Below are 21695 nucleotides of genomic sequence, written 5' to 3'. Positions count from 1 at the left end.
GAAAGACCATCTGTCCAGTACAAGAACTGATTCATGTTACAGAAAGACCATCTGTCCAGTATAAGATCTGATTCATGTTACAAAAAGACCATCTGTCCAGTATAAGATCTGATTCATGTTACAGAAAGACCATCTGTCCAGTATAAGATCTGATTCATGTTACAGAAAGACCATCTGTCCAGTACAAGAACTGATTCATGTTACAGAACGACCATCTGTCCAGTATAAGATCTGATGCATGTTACAGAAAGACCATCTATCCAGTATAAGATCTGATTCGTTACAGAAAGACCATCTGTCCAGTATAAGATCTGATTCATATAACAGAAAGACCATCTGTCCAGTACAAGAACTGATTCATGTTACAGAACGAATATCTGTCCAGTATAAGATCTGATTCATGTTACAAAAAGACCATCTGTCCAGTATAAGATCTGATTCATGTTACATAAAGACCATCTGTCCAGTATAAGATCTGATTGATGTCACAGAAAGACCATCTGTCCAGTGTAAGATCTGATTCATGTTACAGAAAGATCAGCTGTTCAGTATAAGGATTGATTCATGTTACAGAAAGATCAGCTGACCAGTATAAGATCTGATTTGTGTTACAGAAAGATCAGCTGTCCAATACAAGATCTGATTTGTGTTACAGAAAGATCAGCTGTCCAGTACAAGACCTGATTCGTGTTACAGAAAGACCATCTGTCCAGTACAAGATCTGATTCATGTAACAGAAAGATCAGCTATCCATTATGAGATCCGATTCATGTTACAGAAAGATCAGCTGTCCAGTACAAGATCTGATTCATGTTACATAAAGATCAGCTGTCCAGTATAAAGTCTGATTCTTGTCACAGAAAGATCAGCTGTCCAGGATAAGGTCTAATTCATGTTACAGAAAGACCAGCTGTGCAGTTTAAGTTCTAAATTATGCTACAGCGAGACCGACTGTCCATTATTATGTCTGGCTAACAATTTCAAATAAAACCAAAAAAAGTGTGGAGCCTCATATACTAGTGATATTCTCCCCTGAAACCTAAGTTGGTAGACACAAAAAGATTCCATATGCATATGGCATTTAACATAAATAAGAAGATGTGGTATGAGTGCCAATGAGACAACTCTCTATCCAAGTCAGTATGTATAAAAAGTTAACAATTATAGGTCAAAGTACGGCCTTCAACACGGAGCTTTGGCTCACACTGAACAGCAAGCTATAAAGGGCCCCAAATTGACTAGTGTAAAACAATTCAAACAGGAAAACCAACAGTCTTAATCTATATAAAAAATGAAAAAAGAGAAACACTTATGAACCACATCAACAAACGACAACCACTGAACAACAGGCTCCTAATGCATATTTTTCTTCGTACTACATCTACATGTAATAAGAAACTTAACATTGAACAATGTAAAATTCAAAAATCATTTAGACATAACTAAAATTTACAGTCACCATCACATATTGGTTGACAAAAATGATAAGTCTCTGTCTTAACTCATCAGTGACATGTTTTTGCTGTATTAAGATCTTTATAGATACCAGAATAGTCTTCTAATAATCTGTAATTCTACTGATAGTGTCCTATTACTAATTGTGACATTTTGACTAAGCGTGTATTTGCATGGTGTGTTAATCAGACGCTTTAATACCCTGCCAATGCTCCCATTCTTGTTCCTTTTTTAGTTGATGCGATTCCCTCAGTTTTTGTTTGCTACCTTCATTTGTTTTATTAATCGATTTATAAAATTTAAACATCAGTTAACTACTGTTGTCTAAATTCATGCAACAAACAGCAAACCATATTTATATATGGTCGATCATAAAAAATTTCTTATAAATGTCACTGAACAGAAAACCTTTTTTTATTTTGAAGTTACTAGAGCATGATTGAACGTAGGGAGGGTCCTACACCGTATATTAATAAGATGTGGATACTATGCAGACAAAACAAAAAAATAACTATATATCATAATTCTGAAAGCAGGGGAATAATAAGATGTCACACATTTTATAAGTGTATAGTTAATAGTCTAGTGCACCAGTGCCTTGAAATAGGTTCTTTTTCAACAATTCCCAAGGGTATCATCAGCTCAGAAGTCAGTACTTCGGTACTGACATGATTTATAACAAACCGTTCTAAATTTGTCTGTTTATAAATTTTGAAATTATAAAGAACTAAGGTTTCAACTCCCTCAGGCAAAGTTGACTTAGATGGATTTGGCTATTTTTTTATGTCCTTTTTTGGTTATGTAGCTCTTCAATTGTTTCGGTTCTCACACATCCTTGGCTTTCAAATATTAGGCAGTGAGCCTTCCTGATGAAGGTAAATCCAGAAAAGTGCTTCAGATGCATCAAATTAATAACGTGTTGTTTTCATTTTTTTCCAACAAATCTTTCTTAAATACAGTTTACAATACATAGCTTCCATTTTTTAAAGTCAGTGGATAATTATTTGTTGCTTATATCAGTCAAGTTATTTCTGTCTTTGAAATGTTACAAACCAAGAGATATCATTAGATAGGTTGGTTTTTGCATGTTTAATGTCCAGTGGCAAATATTACAATTACATTCAGGGAATGATTGTTTTAATAAGTTTACACTTGAAAGTATATTTTGTGCAAAGATGTAAATATTTAACAGAAACAAGGATTTATTAAATATGTTTATTGTAATTACATATGATAACAGTATAAAACTATTGAATAAATTAACAAATACATCAACATATATACTTGCTCATTACCTGCACGACTACAAATAATTAAAATATTCATTTATTGCCTCTCCCCAGTAGACATCATTTTGTATTTGAGTTTTTTTAAGGAATTTTGTTCTTTAGGTAATTATGCAAATTTATGTAAATAAACCATTATACTTATGGCATTGTTTGGCATTTCCTTAAGCATAAGCAATCTAAAATTCGTTGATATTCCATATTTCAAATACTTTTATAAGATTAATATTTTGGCCAACAAAAAGTTTGTATGATAAAATGTGAAAAGTGTTCAGAAACATGGATAAGTCTCTGAGGTCTGTGTTGTCAGATCGTTGTCTAATTGAGGTTGCATCCAAAAATCATTTTATACATGTATAAGTTGACACAGAATGTTTATATTTTTTGTGTATATATTCCATGGACATCTTTCACTATATAATAAGACATTACACAGTTATAGCATTATAAGATTTAAACAGCTATAATAGAATTTAAATGATAAAAAACCTAAAAATTGGAAATTATCTCAACAAAAACAAATATGAGAGTAGCATATCTATCTATCTTTCTTTATATATATAGGAAAAAAGAAAACTATAACTAAGCTAAAAGTATAACCAATGAAAAGAGAACTGCGAAAAGTTTTAAAAAGAACTGAGTTCAATTCACTCATGTGTGTTTTATTAATAGGTTCTGTTTTCAAATTTTGGCCCAAATACACAATGTCTTCTAATCATATAAAATTCTCGCAATGATATTTCTAAATAGAGTTGCTTTTAATGCAATATGCCTTTTATATTTGGTTTCATGTTTGCTCTTGAATTAAATCTTGAATCATTATTTGAAAAAAATCATTTAAATAAGTTCTCCCATCAAAGAAGTAGTTTTTGTTCTAAAAAAAAAGTTTACAAATTATTTTCTTCATATTTTTCCAAGGTAAATTCCAAAAGGGGAAGTCCATAAAAACTGACAAAATCAAACATTATTAATTATTAGAACTAGTGGACTACAACTGTCAAATTACTGACTTGGTAAAAGCATTTCCCGAAGAAAATGATGAGTTAAACCTGGTTTTATAGCTATCTAAACCTCCAACTTGTATGACAGTTGTTTAAAGTTCCAGACTTCATGAAACATTACAATAATAAATACAAAATATGTAAATCAGATATGAAACAAATACCAATAATCCAACCAGTGGTTGATAAAAGGTAGCCCACATTGTGTTTTCCGTATATATTTGACAGAAAGTAAACAAAATACAATAATGATCATAATAATTTAAGATCAGAAATAATTCTGTAAGCAAACAATCTAAACACATTGGTCCAAATTCTTTTTTCATCTTCTGATATATTTTACAAACGGCTAAAGAAACAAATAATGACAGAAGCAAAACAGTGATTCATATTATAAGAGACGGGTTCACTTTAAAGCTATAATATATTGCACAATAATATCAATATTGAGAATCAGTATATTTAATGATCCATCAAATAATTGGATTTCATATTTTGTTCATGACTTTTTGTTCATACTGAAATATATAAATGTTAACAGAGCTTTACATATACATAGTGAAAACTGCCTTCACACATTACCAAAACTGTAAATTCAAAAATGTGTGCAATCATTTATTATTGCCATTATGGGAAATGATTCATACAAACACTGCTATAAAAATTTAAATGCAAGTTTATATTTTTGCAACAGAAGTTTTACAAAATTAAAAACACAAAAATTTCAGAATTTACAGCATATCATAAAAATAAATGCTTGTGTTGCTCAGTCTTCATCTTTTTATGTAATGGTTTGTAGACAGTTGTTTGTCTTTTCGTTATTTTTCATATTTTGGCATGATTTGTTATTCTTCGACTCTTTAATTTTGATTCTTCCCTTGGTATCGAAACGCCCCTTTTTTCTTACAATCAATATTTTCATTATCACAATGTGTACATGACACTTTGCACAATCTTGACTATATGGAATTTGTGAAGACTTTTCATTATCTTTAAATCTTATTCTAAGATACTTACAGCAAAATTTGTTATGCATAAAGACTAACATACTTTGTTTAATTGCATATTAAATTTTCCCCTTATGACATGAATGCTAGAACAAAAAGATTAATGCTAATAAAATCCTTAGTTACAAAAACAATTTTAATAAATTGCAGTTAAATCTCAATATTTAACCTTGATCATATTTCTTTTAGGTGTGCTAGTACTGTAAGCAGTATAAATGCACCTGTAATTGCTGTTTATTTTGAACATAGGTTTGAATTTATATAAAAGAAAAGAAAAGTGACATTTCTCATGAATAAAAGGAGACCGTTTCTCTATATTTGTGCAGCAATAATTTATAAGGTATATCATTTGGCAAATACTCTGCCTTAATAAAACTATATGTAAAACAGTAATTCTTGGACCAAATTGTAAAACTTTACATGAGCTAGTCAAATGTAGGTCATGTTGATGTATTGGAAAATCTTCTGCAGTGAAATATATATCATTCAAAACTTCACCAAGAGTTTCTGAGAAGGCAGCCCAAGTTTGGAGCAATTAAAACATATGACATTTAACCCCCAAATATATGACATAATGTTTCAAAAGATATTGAACTGTGTTATATCATTTTGTAGGGTGCACTTGCAACATAGAAATTCTAGTATGAAATGTAGGTCACAGTTGTCAAATTGTTTCAGAAATGTATTGTACTGTAAAAGGAACTGCATTGATGAAGCATGAAACTTAAAAGCAAAAGACTATTACAGAGATTAATATCATTTAAATGCCATCAAAGGTAAAACAAACTTGGACATAAACACATAACCTATCAAAATGTCAATTTAAATACATTTGTACCAACAGACAGGGATAAATCTATATACACAACTGCATTCATAGTTAGCCATTAAAATAACATTTTAGATGCCTCTAACTATACTTACATCTAAACAGCATTCACTCAATGACAAATACTATGTTCATACAGAAGCTGAATACACAATGTGTCAGTACATACTTTAACAGAATTCACAATGTGTCAGAACATACTCTTACAGAATACACAATGTGTCAGTACATACTCTAACAGAATACACAATGTGTCAGTACATACTCTAACAGAATACACAATGTGTCAGTACATACTCTTAACAGAATACACAATGTGTCAGTACATACTCTAACAGAATTCACAATGTGTCAGTACATACTCTAACAGAATACACAATGTGTCAGTACATACTCTAACAGAATACATTATGTGTCAGTACATTCTCTAACAGAATACACAATGTGTCAGTACATTCTCTAACAAAATACACAATGTGTAAGCACTCTAACAATAGACCACTTTCGAGTTCATCCTTCACCGGAAAAAACTCGTCAATTATGCGCGCCTTTATGACGTCATTTACCAGATAGAGGGGATTGTTCATCCTTCACCGGAAAAAACTCGTCAATTATGCGCGCCTTTATGACGTCATTTACCAGATAGAGGGGATTGCCTGTATCCCTGCACTATTAACGTTCATCAAGTGTCTTAGTGATCGTCATTGTGCAGGATAAACTAGAAATAATGTTTGTTTTGTAAGTACTTAATCACAATTCCCTAATGACAGCAGTGCTGATTGTCAATTATGAGAATTTAATTTGCCGAATTCGTGCAATTTAGCATTATAGTTTTCCAACCACTCGCTCAACATTGGAACGGAAGTGACGATGCCCTTAAACGCACAAATAATGTTCACTAAAACCAGAGTTTTTGACGGAAATGCATCGAACTCGAAAGTTGTCTATTCTACAATATTTAACACTTAATAGTATACATTATTATTATTTTCCAATTAATTACTTTAGAGGGGGGTGGTATGAGGATTTATTTTATCATATTCACTGTGGCAAAAGGTGGAGGTAAATGTAAAGCCAGTAATTGATTTATTAGCATGACAAAGTTTCGTTACAACTGAAATTTGTTTGACAAACTAAGTTTATGAACATAAAACAATTACAGTCCAGTATTAAACATCAAATATTTTTTGGAATGTTATGAACTTATATGAGTTTTATTTGTATATGATATTCAAACATTTCAATGCATAGTAACACATATACTACTATAGTATCATTACTAAGTAATCAACATTTTTGTCAGTTACCAGCAGTATTGCACTAATAATAAACAAATAAATCAATATTCAACATAATAAAACTGAAGAAATACAAACGATATCAATTAAAATAAAAGCTTGAATGCCCTGTTGACAATGGCCTAGTGTAAACAGGGTATAATAGTACCCCAACTGAGTTTTGAGTATGTGTAGTTTGACAAGTAACAATATATAGTTATTCAACACTGTTTCACTTTATGCAGTGGGTATTGTGTTCACATAATTCTAATAATGATCCTTTTAAAAAATAGACCATCATTATTCATATTTTTGCAACTCAACAGTTCTCTCAATTGAATCTTGATTAGAAGCTGTTTTTAAAACATGTTTTTGTTGATATTAAATTTGCTTCTCAGTTGGCAATTAACATAACTTACAAGAATCACTATCACAAAGGTAAACTTCATCACCTTATGATGACATGTCAGGTACGTCATTCAAACCTACACTGTCTACCTGAAATGCAATTTTCATTTTAAATTGAATACACCAACTGGAAATAAAAATAATAAGGTTCAGACAATAGTAGTTGACATAATATATTGGCATCAGATAAGTTAAGGTAAATTCCTTCTCTTTTTTTGTATAAAGCAAGCAGGAGAAATTGTATGACAGTATTACTTGTTCGTTGTATCAACTACTTGTATCTCTATTTGGCCTGTCTCAGCTCTTCCCAACATTATCAACAGTCAGTAAATATCTAGTTTCTAGTTTGTATTTGTAAAACTTGGATGAAGATCCAACTAAAAGAACATTTCTGTCATCATAATAGAACCTGTAAATGGAAAGAAAATACAATGGTTACATTTTACCTACAGTTAATTATACACAATTAAAACTGGGATAGAGATTAATACAGATATATACTGGTTACTTTGCAATGCATGGGGAAATAGTTTGCTAAAGGAAATGAAAATATTCCTCGAGCCTGTAATTCAGTGGTTGTTGTTGGTTTCTGTCTGTAAGTGCCTGTCTGAAGTCAGGAGCCTGTAATTCAGTGGTTGTTGTTGGTTTCTGTCTGTAAGTGCCTGTCTGAAGTCAGGAGCCTGTAATTCAGTGGTTGTTGTTGGTTTCTGTCTGTAAGTGCCTGTCTGAAGTCAGGAGCCTATAATTCAGTGGTTGTTGTTGGTTTCTGTCTGTAAGTGCCTGTCTGAAGTCAGGAGCCTGTAATTTAGTGGTTGTTGTTGGTTTCTGTCTGTTATATCTGTTTTTAACCATTTTGTTGTTTTTTTCTTTTGAATTGTTTTGCATTGTGTTATGAGCCCTCGGTCATAAAACTTACCTCAGTACTCGGAGTACAAAATTTGTACTTGAAACATCAAATCCAGTATTTTCATTGGTTGATTTCTGAGTCTGAGTATAATTGTGCTCGAAACTTTTATGATCGCAAGGCATGCAAGGGCCTTTTATAGCTGACTATACAGTATGGGTTTGGCTCATTGTTGAAGGCCGTAGGGTGACCTATAATCCACATTATTAGGACTGTTGGATAGTTGTCTTATTGGCAATCATACCACATCTCCTTATTTCATACTCATCTGCTCATACAGATACAGCATCACATGAAAAATTTTGGAATTTCAGATTAAGATAACAGTGGACAAATAACTTGATAACATCAGATATAATTACCAATTTATCGGAATTTTAGTTTTAATATCCAACATGAAAGAATGAACTATTTGGTGGAATTGTTGTAATTTGAGTAAGTCCTTATATCTGACTTATAGATCATTGGTTGTAGTTTTCCTTTGATGTGAATGCCACACAGTAGAGTTGTGCTATCAAGGTTTAATGTCAACATGTGGTGTCTGTGGTGCCATGTATTTAATCAGCACGATATAATAGGAACATTTGTACAATTTGAAAAAAATTGAAGTTAAATGAAAATTCTTATGAAATTAACAAAGCTTTACAGACCTAAAGTTTTAAGAAAACATTAATTACACACTATTTTTCAAAAGCAGCAGTGTTTATAATACTCAACGCCTCCAACAAACTGACAGTGTTAATCTGATCTCACAACAAAAGTAAGCTTCTCACCACAGATGTTCACTGTCAAAAATCATTCAATCTTTTGATGATACAATTTATCCATTAAATCAAAAAGAAAATCCCACATGAAGACAAAATTATTTTTTCATACAAAAACATTGTTGATGGAAAAAGACATTGACTTTTCCGGTATTGACGCAGATCTCTCTTGGTATCGGTTTTCTAAACAATACCTCCCCATTGAAACTTCTGTTCATGATATATTCATCATTGAACTTAATGAAGAATATTTTCCACTCCTGGAGTGATAATGAACTCATTTAAAGGGCACCTGTTCAAATTAACCAATCAGAGTTAAGTCCATGTAAGAAGATGCTGTGTCTTGCAGTCTTGACTAAAATCTTAGTGGATTAACAATTGATTTAATTACAAATGGCATAGGTATTGAACACAAGGATTTATCACTGCTAATTGGATCAAATGAGGTGTTAATGAATATAGTCTTCCTGAAGAATGACATTTCACATACAATGTATTAACGACTTTTTATCATTATTTAGATCCAAGAGAGCATACAATGTCTTCCATTAGTGATGTTAATCCTCTAACGAAATCTGATAGAAATGCAAAAAGTTTTTTGTTTTTTTTTACATAAACAACTTCTTTTACTGAAAAAAAATCAAAAGTACATATACACAACAAAGATCTATTTTTCATTAGAATTCTTCTAGTGCTAATTTTGATAAAATATTAGTTTCTTGTGAAGTCAATAGTTTTCTCTGTTCTGCCACTTTCAGCTCAATTTGACTGACTGGCAGGTGCTTACTTAACTGCTTGGGTTTATCATTTCAGGCCAATTGAAGACTTTAAAAAATACATAAAACTGAATAAATAAGTATCCTAAAACTGTGTGGATAATTACATATGACAATTCATAACTAGCAGGCACATTATCTGCAACTTTAATTCTGAACTTTCTGCTATAATCATAACTGAGTATTGACAGTATTCTTCCCAAACTCAAAATTGTGGTACAGTACACTGCACCTAATCGAATATCTGCTAAAGGAATATATGGCCAAAATCGGATAGAAATATTCATGAAAATTCTGTTAAAACCATGCACAATCGGATATTTTCATTGTTTTTTTATTACAGGAAATGAATCTGGAAGTTACACAATTACAATCTTAGTTTTTTCTTAATATAAGGAACAATAATGGGATATTTTTCGCTGACATTTTGAGTATTGGATTTGCCGGAGTCTACTGTAATATATACCAAGCTCGGCATACTTAAAAGACCATTATTAAGATATCTCCAAATCTCAAAAGTAAATCTGCATTATCATGATTATAGATTTCATACATACATCTTGGTTGACTGTGTGGTCAATTATTATAAAAATTCTTTGATATTCAGAAAACACAGTTTGATATATGTATGCTGCTGATCAAATCAAAAGTTTCTACCCAATCCATACTCTATAAACATACAATGTCATATCTACATGAATGAAAACAACAAGATTCACACCTACATATTTACTGGGTAAATAAAATTATTTTTTGATATAATCATGGAAGCATTATATTGACAATATAATACTTCCATGGTTTTAGCAATATTGGACTGACATGAACCTATTGTGAAAACTAATTAAAGCCATTTTTGACCACCGACCTAAGACCTATTTTGTCAATAATATATTGTGTATATACTTTATATGAAAATGATCTCAACACATTATCATACCAGAGGACTTATCTAGAGGTCAGATAAACTGATCTCAACAGGACTTATCTAGAGGTCAAATAAACTGATTTCAACACATTATCATACCACCAGACTTGCCTAGAGGTCAGATAAACTGATCTCAACACATTACCATACCAGAGGACTTATATAGAGGTCAAATAAACTGATCTCAACACATTATCATACCAGAGGACTTATCTAGAGGTCAGATAAACTGATCTCAACACATTATCATACCAGAGGACTTATCTAGAGGTCAAATAAACTGATCTCAACACATTATCATACCAGAGGACTTATCTAGAGGTCAGATAAACTGATCTCAACAGGACTTATCTAGAGTTCAAATAAACTGATCTCAACACATTATCATACCAGAGGACTTATCTAGAGGTCAGATAAACTGATCTCAACACATTATCATACCAGAGAACTTATCTAGAGGTCAAATAAACTGATCTCAACACATTATCATACCAGAGGACTTATCTAGAGGTCAGATAAACTGATCTCAACAGGACTTATCTAGAGGTCAAATAAACTGATCTCAACACATTATCATACCAGAGGACTTACCTAGAGGTCAGATAAACTGATCTCAACACATTATCATACCAGAGGACTTATCTAGAGGTCAAATAAACTGATCTCAACACATTATCATACCAGAGGACTTATCTAGAGGTCAGATAAACTGATCTCAACACATTATCATACCAGAGGACTTATCTAGAGGTCAGATAAACTGATCTCAACACATTATCATACCAGAGGACTTATCTAGAGGTCAGATAAACTGATCTCAACACATTATCATACCAGAGGACTTATCTAGAGGTCAGATAAACTGATCTCAACAGGACTTATCTAGAGGTCAAATAAACTGATCTCAACACATTATCATACCAGAGGACTTATCTAGAGGTCAGATAAACTGATCTCAACACATTATCATACCAGAGAACTGATCTAGAGGTCAAATAAACTGATCTCAACACATTATCATACCAGAAGACTTATCTAGAGGTCAAATAAACTGATCTCAACACATTACCATACCAGAGGACTTATCTAGAGGTAAGATAAAGTGATCTCAACACATTATCATACCAGAGGACTTATCTAGAGGTCAGATAAACTGATCTCAACACATTATCATACCAGAGGACTTATCTAGAGGTCAAATAAACTGATCTCAACACATTATCATACCAGAGGACTTATCTAGAGGTCAAATAAACTGATCTAACTAGTTTATTTTTAAACTTTGAAGTACACTGTGATATTTATTCCATGTATAAAATACTTCAATGCAAAATCTGCCATTTAAAAAGTGATATTGAGGCCATCTTCCCCGTTTGATTACAAAGAGGCTGACATGTTGATATATGAAGCTTTATTGTGTATGATACTACTAAACTAAATAGCAATAATTTTGAAACTCTAGTGAATTATCATATGATCAGGAATAGATGGGAAAAGTAGGTTTATCATTGTAAGACGAAGCAAATCATTTTTTATTATTCCATTGCCTGTCATAAATGTATCCACAAGATAATTCAAGCAATACATTTTCTCATGACATAGTTATTAAGTTTTCTTGAAAATATATATTTTTATATATAATCTACCACATCTTCTTATATCTTTATAGCAGTAGTTTTTTTCAGCTGTAAAACAGAAGTTATCAAACTGTAGTCAGGTATAATTTATAGCATTATTTCTTCATATAAACCCCAGTTGAATGAAATGGTATTACGCTTCCATGATTTTTGTTTGTATTTATAAAGATAAGATGTTGTATGATTGCCAATGAGACAATTTTCCACCAGAGTTCAAATTACGTAAAAGTTGGCAACTAATGGTCATCGTACAGCCTTTGTACAGTATTTTTACATTTCTTTTTAAATATGTATTTTTCAAATGTCATAATGATATACATTAAACCTGAAACTTTTAAATGAAGAGAAAACCTGGAAAACTATCTTCTCCCAAGAATCAAAAGAAAGTTTCACAAAAACATTTAATAAAAGACAACAAAAAGTTTCAAGTGAGATATAAATGGAACCATGTAGATACAATATCCTAACCTCCATTAGATGTCTTTTTGTTTTTTGCACATGAGTATCATAAAATATGAACATTGATCAAAGTTCTTTCAGTTTAAATCTTTAAACTTTGTTTCTTTATGTACCTCGACATGTCATTATAGTTATAATATAGTAAAACTTGAACTGATTTAATATGAGGTCAAATATTGACCTTATCATTATGGTTCTAAGAAGGCATAATAAGGTCAAAAGTAGGTCAAACTGAAATGAAAATTCAGGTGAAATTTCTTAGTACAAAAAAATAGCTAAATTTAAGCAAAGAGGGTTGACAATAAAGTTAAAAAGATGTTTTAACCATAAAAATTTTCATGCCCAAGGGAAAAAAAATTAAATTCATAGTACATATGTAATTTGCAACAACATATTACACAACAATCCTCCATGCTGTGACGTGGTAGCGTGTTCACCTTGAATGCGGAAGGTCATGGGTTTGAACCCCAGCCAGGTCAAACCAAAGACTTTAAAATTGGTATTTGAACGGGGCATTAAGGAGTAAGAGCAAAAACTGGTCGGCTTGGAGTCAGAATAATGTGTCCAGGTAAGGTGGCATGTCTTCCTTTGGACTGTTACCTTGTGAACTAGAACGTTAAAAATCTGGCTCGGAGTGTCAAAGCAGGGTTAATATTCATACTACATTAACATTTTCTCGTCCTGAATATGCATATTAATTTGCCGCTAGACATAAAGCAGCCATCCATCATCATCATCCATGCTGTGATCTCGCCAATGTTTTTAGCTAGTTCAACATTTTTCTGATCTCATTTTCAATATTTTTTATCATCATACCAACTTCTATAAAACATGCTAAGAAAGACATCATAACTTGGGATAAGTGATTTTGGCCAAAATGTAAATTTGTGTTCGTAAATAATTTCTCTATTTAAAAAATGCACTCCGCCTGGAGCAGCTGGATAAGACCACAGAGCTCGAACTCTGAACAGTTGGGGCAAGTATGGACACAATATTCAAGCTTGATACAGCTCTGAATTTGGATAGTGATTAAATATTTGACACATTATAGATTTCTTACACAGAATAAATGTGGTCAGAGAACTTAAAAATTTGAAATGGGATATTTAATCTACTTAATGGTCCAATATCCAAAATCTAATTCCATGGTTTGATTCAGCATATAAAAAAAAACCCATGATTTCAAACAAAGTTTAATTTTGGACCCTTTGGACCTTAATATGGACTAATTTGAAACAGGGCCCAAAATTAAAAATCTGAATGCACAGTTAGATTCAGCATATCATAGAACCACCAGAATTCAGTTTTTGATGAAATCAAACAAAGTCTAATTTTAGACACTTTGGACCTCAATGTAGACCTATCTAAAAATGTCCAAATATCCAATATAGTAATACATAGAAAAACCTCAAACAATTCAAGACTTTAAATTAATCCTCATTGAAATTGGTTAAAAGATTTGTATTTATTTTCAATTGAAGATTTCTTGCTGTTGCGCAATACATAGCAAATCTGTTTACAAACTAAATATAATAATTTACACACCCTGTTTGGTGTGTATCTCCTGCCATATCAGTATTTGTTTCTTTATATAGATCAGAAATAATTTATGTTAGAACCAGCTTAGCCAGTATTAGAAAAGTCTTGTTTTTGGCCCCTATTTGGCCTCTAGTTTCTTAAGGATTAAAGCCATAACCCAAATAATGACCCCAACCTTTTGTGTGTGGTATGGAACCTTGTGGTACAATTTCATAGAGATCCATTGACTAATACTTAAATAATTGTCCATTAACCAGAAAAACCTTGTTTTTCCCCCTTTTTTTGCACCTAATTCCTGAACGGTTTTGGCCATAACCCCCAAAGTCAATCCCAACCTTCCCTTTGAGGTATGGAACCTTGTGATACAATTTCATAGAGATCCATACACTTATACACAAGTTATTGTCCGGAAACTAGAAAAATGCTTTTTTTGGCCCCTTTTTGACCCCTAATTCCTAAACACTCCCACCCTTCCTTTTGTGCTATTGAACCTTGTGGTTAAATTTCATAGAGATCCATTCACTTATACTAAAGTTATTCATCAATATACAAACGCCAGTCAAGGTCTTTAAAAACTTCCATATATACAAACGCAATTTTTTTGCGGTCATATAAAAAGAGAGAGAGAGAGAGATTACAAAGGTGCAATCTAAAATTACAAGTGCAATGAAAACAGAAAACACAAAGATAGAAATGTAGAAATGTAGAACATGAATTGCTTGAACTTGAAGTAGTTTTAATTATTATTTCATTAAAAGATTACCAGAGTTTTTTTCATTTTGAAAAATCACCTCTTTTAGCTCTTAGAATTCTGAGAAATGGAAAGATTGAAACAGTTGTGTGTAAATTTCAAATCATATTCTCAGGTATGGTGATAAACAAACAAAAATATTGGATTAAGTTTAGAAAGAAATCATTTTCTTTTCAGTTGATAAACTGAGCTTAATGTTTGACAATGTCAGAGGGTCACTAAGTATGATTTAAATTTTCTTTTCATTTGCAAATTTATAATTTTATGAAAATTATGTTCACAGATTCAAGTTTTAATTTACAGTTTTTAAAACAGAAAAACACTTGTAAATTGTCACAAGGCCCCACTAAGACAAAAAGACAGATGCATACAAAGAAAATGTTCATAGGTAGTCATTTTTCATTAATTTTGACACCAACAATTAATTCAGGATGTGTTCTCAATTAATTTATGAGCGTAATATGTTTTCACAAATCTGTATATTGTAAAATCATTAGGAATTTGAGAATATCTGACACTGCATTAATAATATCATATATGCTGTTAAAATCCTTCTATTACTGGATCAATCAAACTTTTAACTTATGAATGTGGTTTTTGTATTTTCTTCAGGGTAAGATATTACCTGCATCGTATCATATTTGGTGTTACATAATATGTAAGTAGTGTTTAGGCCTTTCAACTATTGGAATCATACTGCATATGACACAATACAGCTATACAATGATTCTAAACTATAAATTAAAAAAATGTCGCCTTTTGATTGCATTCAATACAAGAACAAACTGCCATCCTATTACTTAATAATTATCAGATGCTCTTTTCCCATTTGTAAAATGGAGTTTACTTTCCTACAGGGTAAATCTGATTCTCCATTAGAGTAATTACTTATACAATGCCGTAATGAAATGAGAAATGTACCCTCTAACTACATATCCTGGTAATAATTATACAAATCATGTCAAAATCAAATATTATATCATTTAATTTCTATTGATCTAGAAATTACCATTCCCAAACGTGTAGTTCATTTACAACATATACACACAGTTGAATCATGGCATGCATTTACATGCTTTCATACTTCATTGGTACTTGGGGAAATCATTAGGAGTACATGTGATCACTATGTCACATGTTTAATATAAAAAGCTAGGAGTATAATACAATTGGAAAAGATATAAAGCAATGTGAATGTTTGCTGGCCATGTCAGCCTTTCATAAATATAATTTTAGCTCCTCCATTTTTTTTTTATTTATAATAATAGTGTAAGAAAATTTTGCCCCCACTTCTCTTTGCTTATTGCACTAAATAAATATTTACCAACATCCTTACAAATATGGTTATATACTTGTCATTTTGAGAAGATTTTTACAGTGAAATGATCTCTATACAAAATATATGAAGAATCAAGAGAACTCCTATTTTCTGACAAATTTTTAAATGATTAAATCTCCAAAACAAGTGCATGGACTTATATTTTTTTCTGACTTCTTTAGCAATTGTCTTTTAATACATCACATGCAATTGAAACTAGGTAGTTTTTAGTCTCACCTTTGAATTAGCTTAAGGTATTATTGGAGTCCTTTGTCATCTAGGATTGCAAAATAACAGAACACAATAGGTCTAGATTTTCAATCAAGTCAGTAAATATATTTTCAGGAATGCAATTTACTATTAAGAATTTTCATTAAATGAACAAATTTATGTGATTTTATCTTGTAATTATCAATACTTTTACAAAGATAGAATATTATTGCAAGATTTCGAATTTGCTTTACCTAGCGTATTAAGGAGAGTTAAGTCAGAATTTTTATAATTCATAAAGGAATCTACAGGAATTTTTTTCTATTTAAGGAATGACTGTAATATTTTTTCTGTCTATGAAAAATTAACATAAAAAATGTGGTGCACACTGATTAACCTGCGTAGCGGGTTATTTAAAAGTGATCACCACATTTTTGAGGTTATTTCGAATAGACAGCAAAAATATTAGTCATTCCTTATAATTTAATTCAAAATTCCATTTTTAAGGAGTAAAATGTTAATGACGTCATAGTCACATGACAAAATTATGTCTATGAGCTGATAGACAAAACACTTTCAGCCAATCAGAAGATGTGTTACATCCAAAATTAAATTATTTTCTGTTATAACAGGAAAAAACGTACTGCAAACCCATTTTATCATTTCCGATTCTAAAAGCATTTCAAAAAAAGCAATCATCTCATATTTTATTTTAAATTTCTACCATTTAGTTTACCCTCTATTCGCATAATAGTACTTTTTCTGTGTATCATACATACAAAATATGTTATTTTTTTCACAACATATAGCTTGAAAACCTTTCATTTTTACTATATTTTTGAACATATCACAATTTATATAGATATAGGAAGATGTGGTATGAGTGCCAATGAGACAACTCTCCATCCAAGTTACAATTTATAAAAGTAAACCATTATAGGTCAAGGTACGGCCCTCAACATGGAGCATTGGCTCACGCCGAACAGCAAGCTATAAAGGGCCCCAAAAAATTACTAGTGTAAAACCATTCAAAAGGAAAAACCAACGTTCTAATCTATATAAAAACGAGTAACGAGAAACATGTATGAACTACATAAACAGACGACAACTACTGTAATCAGATTCCTGACTTAGGATAGGTGCAAACATTTGCAGCGGGATTAAACGTTTTAATGGTACCAAACCTTCTCCCTTTTCTGAAACAATAGTATAACATCACAACATAGAAAAACACACTATAAAATATCAATTGGAAGGCTTAACTCAATCAAAAAACGTAAATTAACACACAATGAACGAATAAATTTGACAGTTAATAAAAAATTACAAGGGATAAATAATTAAAGTCAAAAGTAAATAAACAGGTTTAAACAAAGTTAAAGTATGATATCACTGTGAAATGTCAAACAATTTTTAGAAAATCATCACTTTTGAAGAAACCTGCGTCATGTTATACACAGGTAAATGAAAATAATTTTGTTGTTAAGTATACTTCTTCTTCTGTGTGTATATAGTAAAATCTTCCGTTTAGGAATACCAAGAAATTTCTTTAATATCAATAAAACTAATCTAACACTTTCCTACATTTAGTCAATGTTTGAAAAAATTCTGTTATTTAATGGTAAACTAAAACAACAGTAGCTTCCAAACCTTCACACACCCAAATACAAACATAAATCAAAATGTCATCTATCTATATACTGTGTATTCATTATTATTTGTGTGTGAATTTTGTGGATAAAAGTAAACCATGAATTTAAATGTCAAACTTATTATAAATTTTCTTTAGACTTGTTTAATAGAAAGAAAGGATATGGGGCATCCAAAAAACTATCCATCCATGACACAAAATTAGTACATGCACGGCAAAAAACATAAAAAGCAAAGGAACAGCGCTTTTATTGCTGTTCTTCATCTTAAAATCACAGTGAGTACAGACTTTGGCAAAACCAAGATATCAAATATCCACAAAAATAAAATTTTTCCTCAATCATATCATTTTATTTATTTTTTGGAATTTTAACCTCCCACAATAAAAACCTTTCCTGGTAATGAGGCATGTTGGTGTTGCAGTCTGTTTTTAAGTAAGAGAGGTCATGCAAACAGCTACTGGAATCAAAATGTTATAGCAGCACACAAGTTAAGGATTTTTTTTATCATTGTTTGTAAAACAAATATGTAAATAAATATATACATATACTGAGAGCTGACAAAACAGTTATCTTACAAGTAGTAATTGGTCAGGGTTGAGAAGACTTGTCATAAATAAATTCAATCAAATTTAACCAGAACAACCCTTCAATGTATTTGTGTAGAAAAATGATGCTCATTTTAATTTAAACTATGGCTATTAAGAAAAATAATCAATAAACTGCAACATCAATAAATGGGCCAGAGATAAAAAAAAATTATAATAGCCCTGGAGATAGACTTGTAATATTCAACTAAAGATCAAACAACACATTAATTAACAATGCACATTAGTTTATTTTTTTGGTGTTGTTCTGTGACAATTTGAATATTTTTTTATATTTAAATTGTAAGATTATATACTTTGTATAATATTTGCTTTTAATGTAGAAAATGCTTTTTTTTATATAACATTGGCTTTTTATGTAGAAAATGCTTTTTAAATAACATTGGCTTTTTATGTAGAAAATGCTTTTTATATAACATTGGCTTTTTAAGTAGAAAATGCTTTTGATATAACATTGGCTTTTTATGTAGAAAATGCGTTTTATGTAACATTGGATTTTTTGCTAAAAAATGCTTTTAATATAACATTGGCTTTCTATGTAAAAAATGCTTTTTATATAACATTGGCTTTTGATGTACAAAATGCTTTTTATATAACATTGGCTTTTGATGTAGAAAATGCTTTTTATATAACATTGTATTTTTAAGTAGAAAATGCTTTTTATATAACATTGGCTTTTTATGTAGAAAATGCTTTTAATATATCATTGGCTTTTTTTGAAGAAAATGCTTTTTATATAACATTGGCTTTTTAGGTAGAAAATACTTTTTATATAACATTGGCTTTTTATGTAGAAAATGCTTTTTATATAACATTGGCTTTTGATGTAGAAAATGCTTTTAATATATCATTGGCTTTTTATGTAGAAAATGCTTTTTATGTAGAAAATACTTTTTATATAACATTGGCTTTTTATGTAGAAAATACTTTTTATATAACATTGGCTTTTTATGTAGAAAATACTTTTTATATAACATTGGCTTTTTATGTAGAAAATGCTGTTTATATAAAAAATTGGCTTTTTAGGTAGAAAATGCTTTTTATATAACATTGGCTTTTTATGTAGAAAATGCTGTTTATATAAAAAATTGGCTTTTTATGTAGAAAATACTTTTTATATAACATTGGCTTTTTATGTAGAAAATACTTTTTATATAACATTGGCTTTTTATGTAGAAAATGCTTTTTATATAAAAAATTGGCTTTTTATGTAGAAAATACTTTTTATATAACATTGGCTTTTTAGGTAGAAAATACTTTTTATATAAAAAATTGGCTTTTTTTGAAGAAAATGCTTTTTATATATCATTGGCTTTTGATGTAGAAAATGCTTTTTATATAACATTGGCTTTTTATGTAGAAAATACTTTTTATATAACATTGGCTTTTTTTGAAGAAAATGCTTTTTATATATCATTGGCTTTTGATGTAGAAAATGCTTTTTATATAACATTGTATTTTTAAGTAGAAAATGCTTTAATATAACATTGGCTTTTTATGTAGAAAATGCTGTTAATATATCATTGGCTTTTTTTGAAGAAAATGCTTTTTATATAACATTGGCTTTTAATGTAGAAAATACTTTTTATATAACATTGGATTTTTATGTAGAAAATACTTTTTATATAACATTGGCTTTTTTTGTAGAAAATACTTTTTATATAACATTGGATTTTTAGTTAGAAAATGCTTTTTATATAACATTGGCTTTTTATGTAGAAAATACTTTTTATATAACATTGGATTTTTTTTGAAGAAAATGCTTTTTATATATCATTGGCTTTTGATGTAGAAAATATTTTTAATATATCATTGGCTTTTTTTGAAGAAAATGCTTTTTATATAACATTGGCTTTTTAAGTAGAAAATGCTTTTTATATAACATTGGCTTTTTAAGTAGAAAATGCTTTTGATATAACATTGGCTTTTTATGTAGAAAATGCGTTTTATGTAACATTGGATTTTTTGCTAAAAAATGCTTTTAATATAACATTGGCTTTCTATGTAAAAAATGCTTTTTATATAACATTGGCTTTTGATGTAGAAAATGCTTTTTATATAACATTGGCTTTTGATGTAGAAAATGCTTTTTATATAACATTGTATTTTTAAGTAGAAAATGCTTTTTATATAACATTGGCTTTTTATGTAGAAAATACTTTTTATATAACATTGGATTTTTTTTGAAGAAAATGCTTTTTATATATCATTGGCTTTTGATGTAGAAAATATTTTTAATATATCATTGGCTTTTTTTGAAGAAAATGCTTTTTATATAACATTGGCTTTTTTTGAAGAAAATGCTTTTTATATAAAATTGGCTTTTTATGTAGAAAATACTTTTTATATAACATTGGCTTTTTTTGAAGAAAATGCTTTTTATATATCATTGGCTTTTGATGTAGAAAATGCTTTTAATATATCATTGGCTTTTTTTGAAGAAAATGCTTTTTATATAACATTGGCTTTTTTTGAAGAAAATGCTTTTTTATAACATTGGCTTTTTTTGAAGAAAATGCTTTTTATATAAAATTGGCTTTTTTTTTAAGAAAATGCTTTTTATATAACATTGGCTTTTGATGTAGAAAATGCTTTTTATATAACATTGGCTTTTTTTGAAGAAAATGCTTTTTATATAACATTGGCTTTTGATGTAGAAAATGCTTTTTATATAACATTGGCTTTTTTTGAAGAAAATGCTTTTTATATAACATTGGCTTTTTTTGAAGAAAATGCTTTTTATATAACATTGGCTTTTTATGTAGAAAATACTTTTTATATAACATTGGCTTTTTTTGAAGAAAATGCTTTTTATATATCATTGACTTTTGATGTAGAAAATGCTTTTAATATATCATTGGCTTTTTTTGAAGAAAATGCTTTTTATAT

General features: G+C 30.0%; 1 protein-coding gene across 2 annotated transcripts in view; it reads right to left on the bottom strand.

The window, feature by feature from the left end:
• Window positions 1–2656: 2656 nt before the first annotated feature.
• LOC127727200 (protein O-linked-mannose beta-1,2-N-acetylglucosaminyltransferase 1-like) overlaps window positions 2657–21695 on the bottom strand; it is an 87893-nt gene continuing 68854 nt past the window's right edge. For both annotated transcript variants that reach the window (XM_052234652.1, XM_052234653.1), the window contains one exon: window positions 2657–7672. In XM_052234652.1, coding sequence (XP_052090612.1) covers window positions 7561–7672 — 112 coding nt within the window. In that variant the 3' untranslated portion in view covers window positions 2657–7560. The remainder of the gene's footprint in view (window positions 7673–21695) is intronic.

This window comes from Mytilus californianus, unplaced genomic scaffold, assembly GCF_021869535.1.
Source record: "Mytilus californianus isolate M0D057914Y unplaced genomic scaffold, xbMytCali1.0.p SCAF_19, whole genome shotgun sequence".
Lineage (NCBI taxonomy): Eukaryota > Metazoa > Mollusca > Bivalvia > Mytilida > Mytilidae > Mytilus > Mytilus californianus.
The sequence above is the reverse complement of the archived record's forward strand: the minus strand, read 5'-3'. Positions and strand labels throughout refer to the sequence as shown.